We start from the raw sequence: 16,190 nt of genomic DNA on the forward strand, positions 1-16,190 counted from the left end.
GCAAAGGAAAAGCTCATGCCACAAGTGGAAAGGTTTACTGAGAGTAGAGAGGATGGCTTCATTTTTCCTCTAATGTCAAACTGAGTATTTCAGGTAATGTAAGAAATCTATAGATTTTCCCTAACTTTAGATCTTATTCTGAAGCCCTGTTTTCAGACCTTAAGGAAAAGAATAGGAAATTTAACAGAAATGGAGTGGAGGGAAGATTTCTCAAAGCAGTTCACTTGCAGAGATTTAGTCCTCACTTTTTAAGAAGTATTACTGAAAAACAACAACAAAAAAAATGAAACCAAAATAATAGAATGTCAGGTGGTTTTTAAATTTCTGCTTTTATTGTCAGTCAGGCAAAGAAATTCTCAGCACATATCTAACACAGACTATTGAAACGGCGTAAAAAAACCAAGTCACTGAGTTATGATCACTCAGCTACAATATCCAGACAAATCTTTCTTCTACCATACTCAGAATTACTATGCAGTAGTGTTGGCATGTTCATCTGACACCACACCTTTTCAAAATCCTCAGGAGGTTACTCAATCTCATCACATAGGGGCAGGAACTACAGTGATACTACCGAAATACTATTGCTACATGGCTGAAGATTCTGCAGCACCAGCAAACTTACCTTACCACAAAACCCCACTAACACTTGCTACTAAAATTAATGGACTACTAGAGGAAAATAATGGAGGGATGGGAGGTGTTGTCAGTAACTCCTGACTCCTCATAAAATTCTTATGAGCAAATACAAAATTCAGGGATAGTTTCATTATGACAATGTGTAATTTCAACACCTAAAACACCTGGAGAAGGTTAACACTGGAACAGTACCGTCATCTGAGAAGACACAGTGCATCCTATTCACCTTCCTAACATTTCAGCTGGAAGGGCTGGGTGTTGGAAAGAAAGGACAACATCATATTTCCTTTTCTAAGTTCAGGTCTAGTGACAGACTTTTCCTAGCTATACTCAATCAAAAAGGCACAGCCGTGGAATTAGAGTTTTTCCTAGTGACCTAAGTGCTTACAAGGTATGTGAGAAAATTTTTGAAATATGCTATATGAAAAACAGTCATTTGTGACAGCCAATATATTGTATTAATTATTCATCGAGCTTTGCAGAGTTTCTAACCTAACCTCTGGATCCCTGACACTAGGTCAAGAGTAGTAAAGAGTAGTAAAACTAAAATTATTATTAAAAAAAGAGAAAAGGATAAAAAAAGACGCAGGTAAATTCTTCAGCTGATTTGTAGTGATTCAGTTGCTTTGAGACCTCCACAGTTTTCAGTACTACACAACTAGAGAAGCAGAGTGCACGCAGAACTGACCTGAGCCACAGCAACGCTGGGGCTCAGGGGCCCAGTGTCTGCCAGGTGAGACATGAAGGCACGTCTGCTGTCACCTCTGCAGCATCCCAAGGACAGCACATTTCACGCAGGGAGAGAGAGATTTGCTACTAGTGCTGTAGCCCAGGGAGATCTAAGAAATGTGCATTGCAAAAAATCAAGAGAAGAGAGAGTGAAGGCACATCATTTATAAAACAGCTTGACTGAGCAAGTAAGTCTGATTTACCTGCACCGTGCCGCTATTGTCACGACGGCTCCGCGGGGAGCACATTCATTTGTCATTTCCACCGTACCATATCTCAAGACATACAAGTATTACATGGAATGCATCCCTCAGCAGTTGGCTCGCAGCCTGCTTTCTGGCACAACTCAAATCCATAGATAAATGCTCAGGAGCAGCACGCTGCTCTTCATCACCCTATTTCTAACCTCTTGTAAAGCATCTGCACGCAGGCTTTATTTCACCGGCTTTAGGTTTTCCCAGGTTACTCTCCATTACAGATATTTGCGTCTGAAATAGGTGAGAGTGCTCCTTGTGGGACTCCAGGGCCTGCGGGACCCTGCCAGAGCCAGGGTACTGCCCGAGGGGCACGACCCGGAGCGAGTCAGCGTGGCATAGGCAGGGGGAGAGATGGAGCGGGGTAGGGTGCCGTAGCCAGAGCGGGACAAGGTGTAGGAGGAGCGGTTCAAGGAGCTGTACGGAGGGCGTGTAAGTGTGCCGTAGGTGGCACGGGTCGAGGAGTAGCCCGAGCGCCCCTCGGGGCTCCACAGCGATCGGGAGGTGGGAGCCCAGGCGGAGCCCAGGCGAGTGGCGGTGTCATAGGAAGGGCTCCACTGAGAGCCGCACAGCGAGCGAGAGCCGGCGGCGCCCACGGGCTGGGAGATGGAGCGAGAGGTGGGGGCACAGAGGGAGCGGGCTGTGGCTCCTGCCAGGGGGCGCGGGGATGGGGAGCACGGGAGGCAGGCAGCGGCTGGCGAGTCCAAGGGCTGGGCGGCGGGCGAGCTGGCAGGGCGGGCCCCCGCGGCCACCAGCGAGGCGGAGGTGGGCGAGCACAGGGAGTGGGCTGCGGGGGACCCGACCGGGCGGGGGGCTGGAGAGCACAGCGAGTGGGACGCCGGGGGGCCCACGGGACGGGGGGCCGGGGAGCACAGCGGGCGGGATGCAGAGGGGCTGCCCACCTGCAGCACCGTCGGGGTGCTGCTCCGGTCGGCGGCGCGGGGCACCGGGGAAGGCACCGGGGAGCACATGCCGTGGGCTACCGCGGCACTCAGGGGCTGGGTGGACACGGTGGCCACTGGGCCGCCCGGAGGCTGGGTGCTGGGAGAGGGAGTGGAGCCGCAAACGACGTGTGAGATGGAGGCACCGGGCACTGAAAGGGGAGTTGGAGGCTGCATGGGATTACCGATGGTGTGGACCACCGGGGAGCACATGGAGTAGGATGGCGGAGCAGACATAGGGACCGCCTGGGCCGCCCCACTGGGACTGGGGCCAGCCATGAAGTGGGTCAGCAACGCACTCACCGCATTATTCGCGGGGACAGAGACAGAATAGGACATCGGCCCCCCTCCACCTCCAGAGGGGTGTGTGGGAGCAGGACCTGTCTCAAACACCACATGAGGCATAGGGGTGCAAACAGGGTTGGATGCTGGGGCCGGCACGGAGCTGTACACGGATGGAGGCACTGGGGCACACGCAGCAGGAGGCACAGTCTCGCATACGACACGGAAGCCAGGATCGCATCCCATCTCAAACCCGGGATTGATGCTTGGATTGAAGCCTTGGTTGCAGATGGAATTGCACAAAGGATGGCCTGCAGGGAGGTACACGAAATCGTACACAGGCTGCCCCCCTGCGCTGCAGTTTGGGTTGCACACTGGGATACAGATATATTCACACATGGAGTTGAACGCAGGGTCTGCCACAGGGACAGGCCCAGAGCCGTTCATGGGGACGGAGCCGTTCTCACACGTTGGGAGTGACCCGTTCTGGCTGATGGGCAGGACACCGTTCTGGCCTGCGGAGCAACACACTTCAGCTTTGGCACATCCCTTGCAGTAGGCAAACTTGTGGCACCCAAGGTTGGCCAGGAGCCGGTGACTGCCAAGCCTGTAAGGTGTGAACTCCACGATGGTCCGTGCCTGTTGGTTGGATGCCAGCGTTCCCAAACTGGAGTAAGACAAAGAAAAGAATTAGGATCCCAATCCTTAGCCCTCAGAGACCTAAGCGCTACAAGATGAGTGCACAAAATTAAGTTTAATTTGTTACGACATATTTTAGAAAGAAATTGTTATGACAACTTTGTTATTCTTGTCTTCTTCCAAAAAAACCCATATTCTCTGTTGTGAAAAGTATGTTAAAAACTTTTGTCCCAAAAGATTTGGAAGACTCCCATAGTCAGTTCTGTAACTGGAATTGGAAAACCATTTGTGATACTGACTTGAATTCTTAAAAAATGTGGCACCCTTCTGCCTAAAAGGTGTATTTATTGCTTACCATTTCCAGCAGTTTGACAGGGCAGCTTTGTGGAATCCAGTTCATTACTATTCAGTGAGAACAATTCTTAACTTCTTGCCCTCAAAACTAGTCATACTTTTGTCAGTTCTCCTTGTCATGAAGAGAAGCAATGCATATTAATGAACATCTACTTTTCCTAGAATGTTACAGCATCTTGGAAGTTTCCAGTTTCCTGTGATTAACTTGTTATGAGTTTAGTATGCATATTGCTATTTCTCACTGTCATTCACTAATTGTTCCTATATGTGGTTATGTGGTTAGTGCCAGTTCATGAATATTTAGAGGAATTTTATTATAAACTCAATAGGAATATAAGAGATGAGGGACCCAGCTAGTACTTCTTGTAAAGACAAGTGTGTAGACAGATATTTGAGGCACCCACTTAAATTAAATCTTGAGAAAAATGAAGCAGTGTCATTCCTTGCCATTTAAATTATCATCAGTTTTAAGAGGAGTGAGGCTTTTAATGGCATCTCAAAGTAATAAAAGGCAAAACATCTTGTTCATGTGCTAAACACCAAAAATATCAGAACCATCGTCTCTCTCAAAACCTATCCTGAACTTGCACACCTCAGTCACCCCCAATATTATCCCCATTTCAAGAACTGATGAACTTACTCAATGGTCATTGGCTCTTTGAATAAACCACAGCCTTCTAATGTCATTACACAATTCTTCATATCTTCCTGCAGAGGATTACAGAAGGAGATCTCTGCAGTACATGGTACTTTCAGTCTGGGTTGGCTCAGTAGCTATTTAAAAAAGAAACAAACACATTTTATGTTTTTTAATCCTTACAAAACTGACAATGAGGTAAACAAATGGAAGGAAACAAAATTTTAAAAGAACTAATAATACGCATTGGTTCTATGATCTCTATACATTACTAAGTAAACTGTTTTACTTTAAAAGTCACACCAATCTTGCTATTAAAAAAAAAAAAAAGGCAATAAGATGAAAGAAAAATGTAAAGTATTTCAAGTTTATTGGCATTGTACTTAGGAAGTGGCAAATAAGAGTCCCCAGGTCTGTTCCTTAAATACCAAATTCCATAAAGTTTCTTACCTTTACAATAACAGGTGGTCTGTTGACCACAATATCCCTGCTCACCATCAGAACTTCTCCACACTCTGGGTCTGAGACAGCAACTACTTTCATAATGTTGTGATCACAGAGATAAGGTCCATATTGGTTATATGATATACACATCGGAATTTTTTTCACTGTAAAACAAATATATTTCTTTATTTTTCTGAATTTTTTTATTAACACTCTCACTTTACTTCCTCATAAAGTTTAACTCACTCTTACAATGACTTAATTAAATATTAAGTTATCATGGCATCTTTGAAAATAGACAGAAGTTTTCCTGACTTAGGGTGATTCATTGCTATCTTCAGCAATCAGCTTCACAGTTTTCAATTCATCTATCAGTGAATTTGCAAGATTAGTGGGTGGTGGTGATGATGATGATAATTATTAAGCAAAATTTGGAAATTGTTCCTTTCAGTGGAAATCTTAAAGCAATAATTAAAATATAGGAAAATTAAAGCCTCATAAAATAGAATTTTAATATCAGTATGAAATTTTGTCTTATGTAGTTTAATTAAAGGGATCCTGTTTCTTCCAGAAAAAGACATTAACCATGGAAACAGGTTTTTATATTCTGCTACACATCTGCACTTCTCAGCATATGGTATGTCTAGGTGGTCTAAGCAAGTGTTTGACACTGGCTGATATCTTTGGGTCAAAGAAAGCATTGTTGTTCTGATAGAGAATTGCAGATTTGCAACATTATCTTTGTATTGAGCATAGGGTCCAGAGCTGAAATTTTAATGAAACAATTTTTTAAACTATCATAAGAATCTCTAAACCTTGAGAAATTAAAGAAAGACTACAATTTACCTGTCACCATACATGTAGTATTGACATTGTGTTGATTTTTGAGAGATCACCCTAAAGGGAATTCAGCTGTCGATACTTAACACTGTACACATTTCACTTCCCACCACCGTTAGGAAGTCTCCACAAATCCTGAAAACTAACTATCTCCTAAAAAAGAACAGGGTATTATAGAATTTCACCCTCTTACCTTCCCTTGGACCCAATGTGACATTCACACAGTCTTTCCAAAACTGATCCATTGGACAACCGCTGTAGGTTATAATTTGTGCGCACAAATTAAACTTCAGGGTTTTGGTCTCATTACGCAAATTTTCAAGCAGCCAGTTCAGTTGGACATCTTCACCATACATTGGGCAGTTAGCCATCTTTAACCTCATGTTAACTCCGGAGTCGCTCAGAAATGGGTTTTTCAGAGATGATAACTCTCTGTCAATATGACAGTTTGAAGCATTGCAATACCCTGGGTGAATTCTTCTGTAAGCCCGGTAATAGGCTTCTTTGTTTTTCACAGAACCTGTTGAAGAAGATATATGATAATGAATCTGCTGGAGGCACAAGAACCCTATTATTATTCTACCCAAATAATAAAGATAATTAAATTTATTGCTTCTTCTTCCTGGAACCCAAAGTAGCAGGTTGTTGTAGAACAAATGCACCAGATAATGAAATACGAGATACAGCAGACTGAATGCACAGAAGAAAATAAACACCTCAGGGGGAAAAAAAAATTAAAACCTTATTTTACTTTTAAGTAGTTAAATATAAAAATGGTCACGTAAATCTTAAAATGTATAGTTAGTACAAAACTCAAAATATAATTCTTTAAAAGGATAAGGGTGAATATTAGATGCTACCGTTCAAAAGACAAAATATACCATTAAAACAAAGAAACTATTGTTTTCCAACTGAGCAACCAAAAACAAACTAAAAAAACCCACAGAGCTTGCAAATGTACAATCAGCTGTGATCTACTGTCCATTCCCTAATGCAATTTTGATGGTTGAACTCCTCCCATCTACTGGAATATGAAAATCAGTAATCCATGGCCCAAAGAACAGCAGAATATGCTAAAAAAACATGAATTTAGTAAGTATTTTTAGCAAGTATATATTTTCTGACAGACCTACTACAAGAAGCAACAAGTAAGGTGTTAGTCCTAGGTTTAGAAGAATTTGTGGTATTTTTTTCAGATTTTCTTGAGTCTGCCAATATTTTAAATGACTTTAAAGGTGAGATCAAAACATATACGTACAAACACTGTTATTTAAAGGTCTGGAATGCATGTCCTGTGAGGAGCAACTAAGAGTTTTGGCTTTGTCTAGTTTGGAGAAAAGGAGGCTGAGCAGTGACCTCATTGTTCTTCCCGGCTTCCTGAGAAGAGGAAGTGGAAGCAGAGGTGCTGAGTTCTTTTTCCTGGTGTCCAGTCACAGGAAGCATGGGAATCGTTCAAACTTGTGCTAGGGAAGGTTTAGACTAGACATTAGGAACAATTTCTTTATTGTGAGGCTGGTCAAACACTAGAACAGGCTTCCTAGAGGGGTGGTTGATGGGCCATGGTTGTCAGTGCCTTAAGAAGAGGTATTTAATAGTATGTTTCAACTTTCAGTCAGTCCTGACATGTCAGGCAGTTGGATGAGATGGTCATTGTCGGCCCTTCCATCTAAAATATCCTATCCTATCCTATCCTATCCTATCCTATCCTATCCTATCCTATCCTATCCTATCCTATCCTATCCTATCCTATCCTATATCCTATCCTATCCTATATCCTATCCTATATCCTATCCTATCCTAATTAGTATGTGCTTTGTTGTAATCATCTAAATATGTTTAAAAGTTTTAAAATCTAAATCTTTAAAGAGAAAAGCATCTGACTCTTTCTCAAAAATGAGAACACAATTTCAGAGTGTTTTGCACATGAAAACACAGGAGAGATTACTTTGATACTTCCTCTAATGCATTTAATATGTTTTCAACATACCTAGTTCATACTTGTAAGCGCCTGTGATGTCTTCAAATTGCTCACTGCCAACACTCTTGGTGATTAGACGTTGTCCACATGGCCATGTGTCACAGAAAAATTTTGTTCTTTTGGCATTGTTTTGGGAAAGCCAGCCAACGTAGTTTGAATTTACTCGAGAAAACATATGATGACCATCATAATCCAAGTCCAGTTCCCCTTCCCTGATGCTTCTAACCCATGTAGGACCGCTGCAAGCTGAACCTAAACCGGAGAACAAAAATGTTATGACACATCATAACCCGAGTAGCAGGGAATCTCAGCAACATAATCTGAGGAAAGTGATTACAACTATAGTAAAGTTACCTCTGCCTGTTTCCAGAGGTGTTGGATCCAGACACTGCCAGTCACCGCAGCACTGATTAATGTCTCTGCGAGCCATCCAAGACTCATTCCAGCAGTGGTATCGCCTGTAGAATGAAGGAATATATGATTAAAGATGTCCCTTGGATTACCAAGTTTAATGCCTATGACTGAGGAAAACCATGCCCATGATAATCTTTAAATCAGCTGAAGATTTTGCATATCTTAACACCGTTAATGATGTTCATGACAAGAGTGGTTTTATTTGCTTTATATCACTCAGACTGGAAATATGTTCCAGAACCCCACAGACCTGATTGCAAAATATGTTTCCTTGGGATGATAACATGACACCACAGTTCCTTTGTTTAACAGGAATTAAAAGGTTTATAAGAATGAACCAATCCATTACAAGGAACATCAGGAGGACAACAGAGGTATCAACCAAGTGATTATGACTGAATATAAAAGTCCAAATTAATGATAAATTTTCCCTAGCATTTAATAATCTACTTTTACAGCTCCTAAGTTTGATGGCCTTATTCTTTTTAGCTGAGAAGGGTAAGTAGGAAGCATGGATTCCTACAAGAGGTGTTGATTTTTTCTTTTTTGAAAATCTACATTGAGTAGCCTGCCTCTTTAGTAATTTCATGGTTTTGAAATGCATTATTAGGAAACTGAAGACCATAACCCCACTAAAGAAAGGCATACACCAAAGAGAAACAATGATCTGCTAAATTCATACCAGTTTTCCTATGAAATAACTTTTTGAAAGGGCAAAAGAGCTATATATTTTTCTTGCTTACCATAGCTTGTCTTTGCCACATAGGTTTTTACCAGTAGAGTCAAAAATCTCATTGATTCCAAGGGGATTCTCAATTGAGCAAGGAAAACAGAAGCTTGTGACAACACGGCTTGGAATTCCCAAACACCTCATCACTGTAAGAAAAAAATATGAATGAATCATTACAAATCACAATTAATCAGGCAAATCCTTCACTTATTTTATAAATAATTATATTCTAATTTGCTATAGAAAATATAGTTTTATATATATATATATATATATATATATATACACTTATATATATACTTCTTCTATAGTTATAGAAACACAGTGGACAGGAAGCAATATTTGGGATGCAGTATCTTCAAAATTCTTCTTAGTTCTTGAAAAGCAGTTTGAAAAACCAGATGTTTTAAGTTCAGAAATCATTAACCTGATTCTCCATTAATAAAACATAATTTATTTTTTTTAATAAATAGTGTGGTACATATAGATTCATCTACAGGACTTAAATAAAACTTCATTCAATGTAGGAGCAGATTCAGTAGATAAATGAAGTTGGAACTCAGATCTTCTGTCTGTAGAGTTTAGTGCACTATTATCTAATCTTTTGCATTAAAAGCAAAATATAGCCTAATGCTTTTGTGTTGTGGAGGAGACATTACTAGAGGTCTTCCTGTTCATAACTTAGTGTTTTTTCTCATCCTTCAAACATCACCCTAAGCATACATTTTGGCTCCACAATGGGGTTGTACTAGATGACCTTTAAAGGTCTCTTCCAACCTCAGCTATTCTATGATTCAGTGATGCTGCACTTGTGCTTTCTGTGTTTTAATAAAAATTTCAATATTGATAACTTCATAATATGAAGGTCACAGAGAAGATGGAACTACTTTTTTTCTTGCTCTTCAGCCTGTATAGGAATGCAAAAGGTTGATAATAAACACTATAGCTGGAGCGTATTCTTTTCCAGTAAAATGTTTATGAGTTAAATACTTCAAGTAGTTTTTAACGTCAGGGGTTTTTGATCCTTGTTTTCTCTCTTCTTTTATCTATAAACAAGGTAAGGGCAAACTGAAATATCATACCTGTGCACATTACTGAAGCAAGAGATCCACAGTACCCATATCTGACCGGCCTGCATCTGCCACTGTACCACTGCTGTAGAATAGGGACGCTTCCATTCCAGGAAAATGGCTTTGTTCCTTTCAGGTAATCATTGTTTTCTGGAATCTTCATGATACTGCTAGTGGTATGGCTGCTTATCTAAAAAGAAAAAAGAAAAACAAACTTTTCAAATAGCCAACCATGTGTTCACATTCTAAACATGTCTCAAAATCAGCAGAGATTAGTGTTAAAAGTTTAACTTTCCTGTTAATCTGAGCACAGGAAGGATTTTCCCTCCTCCCCTGCTGTGTTAGATTAATGTGCAGTTCATCCTTCTACAGTATGATGTAGTGTGACCTTATCTATTCAGAGGTCTCACACCCCTACAGATCTTACCATGTGATTCACCACCATGCTGACATGCACAGGGTCATTACGCCAACAGTGGTCACGATCAGAGCCGTGATGGTAACTTGCACCCATATCTAAGATCTTCAAGCAGATATCCAGAATCCCATCTTCAAACTGAGGAAAAAGAGGTTAACAAAGGCATCATGGTATGCTGACGTTGCTAAAGTACCTTTCTTATCAATAATCTAGTCTTTTTCACTTAAATGAGCTGCCCTCTCTCCTCTCCTGCCCTTTTTCCTTTTATTCTTTTTTTTTTTTTTTTTTCCTTTTGTTAAATCAAGCACAGCTCCTAGTGGTCTGCATGGTGTTGCCTATCTGCCTGAAGGAAAACCAAAGGCAAAACCATGTAATTTTTATTTATGTTTAACCAATGGAATAATTTTCCTTCAGAAGCACAATATTTGTTTCATCTGTTCCCAGACCATTCTGCAATTTCCCTCATTTTACTAGATAAAACTTTGTTCCGGTTATTTGGACTACAGTGAAATTCTCAGACATTTTGGTTTGTGTATGCATAGTCTGTACTGATCCTAAAAACCTTTGCACTACAAATAGAGCATACATTTCTGAAAAAATACAAAAATACAGACAACACTTCATTTTTGAGTATATGGATGACACCTATTTCTGAGCAAGTGTTAAAAAAGTACCTGTCCAAAGTGCCACGGTCGAGAGGTTATGTGCTTGTGAACTCCTTCATACAGTATTCCATGTTCATTCAGAATGTATTCTTCTCTATGGGCCTGACTGTCCAAATACACAGGGTCATCTGGAAAAGATGAAGAGCTTTCATTCAGACAAAATGTACCTTAATAGTACTTCTGTGTTTCTGCATCACTGGATCCCTCTTTCCTTTCCTACCAATTTTTGATTTATACTTTTAAGCATGTTGAAGGCTATGGGCTCTTCAAGCATTCACAGACAATTCATTCCTACTTAGGCCAGATAATATCTTTATTAAGTCTCTCCCTGCTGCAGAACATATGAATGGAAGAGCTTGAAATTTATCTTCACACTAAGCTGTTCTACAAGTCAAACACTCAGCACATAGGGTTGTGTATCTGACTTCGATCAAATCAGCACAGACAATGTGAATATTTGTCATGTAATGATTTTGGCAAAGTCATACAGACTCCAGAATTCCTTGCTACCAGAGCCAGATCTACAGAATTTATTTTGTATCTGTACTATGTTATTTTATGATGATAACATAGTATTCACAGAATTACAAAGTGGTTGAGGCTGGAAAGGTGCCTCTGGAGGTGATCTGGTCCAACCTCCAGCCAGTTTCCCAGCCCACATCCAGATGGCTTTTGAATATCTCCTAGGATGGAGACTCCACAACCTCTCTGGAAACCTGTGCTAGTGCTCAGTCACTCTCACAGCAAAAATGTGTTTCTGATGAACTGAGAAGACTTCCCAATGCTTTCTATCCTAGTCTTTTTATCACAACACTGTAAAAGCTGTGGGAAAAAATGATACTCCACCCCTACTACGACTAAGAAAACAAATCAAAACAATGGCTTGAGACAGTCTTGAACTTGGAGGAAAAAAATCAAAAATAACAAAATTAAATCTCTCCTTGATTCTCATTCTTTCTGTAACTATATCTTTTACATAACAGCTAAATAATAAATATGTTCAACAGCTTTACTCTTTTTCTTAAAACAATTAACAATCTTAAACCAGCTATTTTTCTTAAAACAAAATGATTATCACTAGACTTCTTACCTGCACACCAAGGGTTAAAAAGGACATAAAAATCTCCAAGACACCGCTGGTATGTGTGACCACAAGATGTGATTTGCATATTGAGAATATAACGGCCAATGCAGACATTGGAGGGAGGAAACACGCTGATACTGATGCATTTTGGCTGATGAACTTTGTAGGAAGCACTCCAACAGGTTTGATCCAGACATCTGCCCATTGGGAAGGTGCATTTTGTCTCATTTGATTCACAGGGTCTGAGGCCTGTTCAGGAAAATAAAAACCACTTCCATCAGACTACTAAACCAAGCACATGTAAAAGGGGAGTAATTTGCTTAAGGCATCATTTGCAAGGCGAAGCTCCCAAGGGTGGATTTCTTTTCCACTTGTCACTTCTCTAGCAGAGTGAGAAAACTTTACATATTAGAAGAACTGCCTGATTTAGGGGAAGGTAGTCTTTTCACATGGAACATGAGTAGGTTATGGGAATATGAAGATTATGACAGAAGTCTTTTGAAGACTATGGGAAATATTATTAACCAGCAAAGGACTAGGAAAGACTACAGAGTGTTTGGGAGTGACTACCTGTCTCCACGGTGAAAACAGCTTGGTCCACGGAGTCATCCCATTCCCGATTTTGGAAACGAGCATAAAAGCTGAAGGCTTGCCCTCTCCTTATTATCTGTCTGTCAGTTCCGAAGAAATGGGTATTATGTATTTGACAGTTGGAAGGACAGTTCAAGTCGACTTCTCCCAGCTCAATAACTGCAGGACAGAGAAAGGAGCACAAAGAAAAAGCCCCATATAATTAGCTTCCCAGCTCTGACTGTGGTTAAGATTAGGTGAAAGAGGAGACAATGATGAAAGACAGAGAAAACTCTTTCAAAATTCATTCAAGACTGTTCAAAATTCAGCAAGACTGAAATTGAGACATTCATCCATAAAAGCTCCTTTACAAGTTCAACACTTTCCTAGCTTGCAGATGGAAACTTGTCTAACTCTTTGATTTTAAAAGCTGTGCTACAAGTTCCATTTCTTTTAAATTGTGCCTGATTGTATTATAAATACCTGATGCTAAAGGACAATATTAGTGTCTCTACTTGAAAAGTTGACTTTGCATTGTAATATTCTCTCTGCACATTACAACATACTGTCTACAGACAGATACAGTTTTGCACATGTTATCATTTAAAAATGTTTGCATTTGTTTTATAAAATAAATTAAAAATTCACTAGAAAAAATAAAAAACTTGATAACGTGTGCATGTGTTTGAAAGCTTAAGTGGCACTCTAAATGATTTATGAAAAAATATCTACCCAAAACTTTAAATAATTTTAAAGATGCATGCAAATGTCTCAGTCTGTACTCCCAAAGTCATAAAAAAGTTTGCAGATATCTTTGAGGAACTTAATGGAAAAGGAAATATTCACAAATTGTGACATTTTAAAATGCTGGCAATCCAGGTGCTGTGATTAGCTTGACAAAAATCTTGGCTGATTCCCCCTTAGGCATCCTGCCTGCATATCAGTCATTTCATAGGAGTAATTATGACACTGGTGCCAGAAGGATGGGTGGCAACATTCATCTTCATTTATTTGCATACAACATTTTATTTTCCAAAGTTCTTCACTCTAATTGAAGACGATGGGAGCTACAGATTCTCAGCAGTTTTGGAAATTGTTTTTACTGATGTACAAAGTCTTGTATATTATCATAATTTTAGAGAGTGAAATTTGGTCCTGCTAAGCCTACAGAAAGATCTAACAATGCAACTTCTCTAACTACATGGGTAGTTCACCGAATACAGAATTAATATTTAAGGGAAAATAATTTTTCCCATCCAGATCCAATGGTGTATCCACATGAGGGGACACTCATAGCTAAGCCCTTGGGACCAGGACATTTTTAATACAAAAAAAGTGTAGTTTCCCAGGATCACATCTTGAATTAAATAGTAATTTAAAGTAAGTGGGGCAGGGGGAAAAAAAAAAAAAAAAAAAGCATTTTTTTCTGATTTGTCTTCCTTGACTAAAAATAATCTTATTTCTCATCTAACTATTTAAGTTTGGCAATGCATTGGTCATTCAGATGCAACAAATGCAGAGCGGAGTGCTACCGATGATAAAAAAATGCACACAATCAACAGTAACCAAAAAATACAGGAGTGCATTACAGCATTATTGCTCATGAATACAACATACCTGCTAACAAGAAAGAGCAACAGAATTGAACTGAAAATCTCATATCTTAATGACTGTTGTCAACCATAACACAAAGAATTCTGGTCAAACCAAAAGTTCTTATAGCACACATGGCAAATTCCTGTGGTGAAGAACACTGAAAGAACCTGATCCTTGCCTGGTCTCTGGAGGTGTTTGTAAACCAAGACAACTACTCTTCATCCACTCAGTAATCCAGCTGAACTGGAACATCAGGGAGCTGAGATATTACGTTTCCCAGGGAAGTTCTCTAAAGTCAGCCCACAGTTTGCTTATCAGATTTAAGTATTGCAACTGGATCACAAAGGAGCTAATGACTGCTTTCTTAAGCATAGACAGCTCAGAAAAAATATGAAAGGCAATTCAGTTTCACATTTCTTACTGGTTTTCTGCCTCTGGTAGAAACTTGACCATCAAGACGAGCCACAGGTTTTTCTCTATCAATTCATATTTTTTTCTTCATTCAAGACAGAATACTTCAGGTATCCATTGGAAGATAATTACTTATAGTATGAGAATACTGAAACCTAGCATTCTGTAACTTATGCTGGAAATAAAATTTATTCTTTTCCATGCTATTTCCTGTTTTCAGAATTGGCTGTTGTTTCACTAAATCTTTTCCATAGCTCTTTTTCCTTCATAGTAGTTTTTTTCAAAAGTTGTTTTTTCCCCTTTTCTCACTAGTTCCACAAAGAACATCCACACATGCAAGTAATCCCTACACAAAAATACGTGCAATTTTTTTGGTCTGTACACATGATCATTTAATTATTTCTGTGTTCAGTCCTGGTTTAAGGGATATTAAAGTTTTGAGACACTTACCTTCCATTTTTCTTCTACATGTACTGGTATCTGAAGCACAGTATTGGTGGAGATACCAGCTCCTCAGCAAGACGCACTGCAAGGTCTGGCTGATCTCCTCTGCCAACCAACCTAATTTCCTCTCAGTAACACTTATATTCAGAACTAAGAGGCTGTCACATGTGTTGCATCAACAAAATACCTGTTTTAAAAGAGGCCCCACCCATGTGTCTACTGATGCTCATAAATGATTCATTTTAACTTCCAGCATTATTAGGGAGAGTCCTGCGGCTGAATGGAGGGAAGAGATCATGGCACCTATAGCACACTGCTCTGGGTGTCCCACAGCTTGCCCTGTCTCCAAAATACTTTTAAGCCAGGATGAATCTAAACACATTTCAGGGTTAGCCATTATTTGTAGCCATCCAAAGTTGCCAGCACCTACTGTTCCCTTCTGGCTAGACATCTTCAGACAGCTATGGAAAACAATAAGGCACACCAGGCTAAAGCTGAATTTACACTCTCAGAATATGGTAAACATTGGACATTTTTAGCGTAATATAAGCAGAAAGCCCAGCTTTCAGCAAGTCTGCACAGCACTCCCTCTGAGGGGAGGTCAGAACAAAATGATCAGTTACAAACTTTTCCAGCTAAATTGTAAAATATGCAGACAGCGTGCACTAAATTGAAGTTGACAATGAAATTTAACCTAAAAATTGTTTATACTTCATATGTATTTGTTTCCTAGCACACAGTTTTGCAGCTTACTTAGCTTACTCCACCTCCCTTCCCCTGAAATTTTGAAAACCATTTCCAACAGCACCTGTGAACAAAAACCATGTTAATGTGTTAACAAAAAATTTGTGCTATTTTATTTAGGTTCCAATCATATTTAATAAAATGAAACAAAACAACAACAACAGTGTTCTCTTTGCACTCTCAGTGATGAATACTTTAGCCTGCAAATAGGAGACACGGACTGAAATTTCTTCTGGCAAAACCAGAATGAACATGTGGTACTAGTTTCCTCCTATCCTTCTTATACCTCTATGCCAAGCTTTACTCC

The 16,190-nt window shown here is 39.9% G+C and overlaps 1 protein-coding gene across 1 annotated transcript; it reads right to left on the reverse strand.

Annotated features, from left to right (window-relative positions):
- Window positions 1-310: 310 nt before the first annotated feature.
- On the reverse strand, window positions 311-15,947 carry LOC111924855 (protein-glutamine gamma-glutamyltransferase 5-like). The gene is made up of 13 exons (XM_086893769.1): window positions 15,146-15,947; window positions 12,689-12,868; window positions 12,125-12,367; window positions 11,044-11,162; window positions 10,379-10,507; window positions 9,964-10,141; window positions 8,895-9,027; window positions 8,092-8,195; window positions 7,747-7,989; window positions 5,953-6,279; window positions 4,926-5,083; window positions 4,479-4,612; window positions 311-3,512 (listed from the first exon to the last, which is right to left on the reverse strand). Exons 1-13 carry the CDS (start codon window positions 15,150-15,152, stop codon window positions 1,841-1,843), a joined length of 3,627 nt encoding a protein of 1,208 aa, XP_086749895.1. The 5' UTR covers window positions 15,153-15,947; the 3' UTR covers window positions 311-1,840.
- Between the last annotated feature and the right edge of the window lie 243 nt (window positions 15,948-16,190).

This window comes from Cyanistes caeruleus, chromosome 1 (assembly GCF_971803275.1).
Source record: "Cyanistes caeruleus chromosome 1, bCyaCae1.hap1.1, whole genome shotgun sequence".
NCBI classification, from domain to species: Eukaryota; Metazoa; Chordata; class Aves; order Passeriformes; family Paridae; genus Cyanistes; species Cyanistes caeruleus.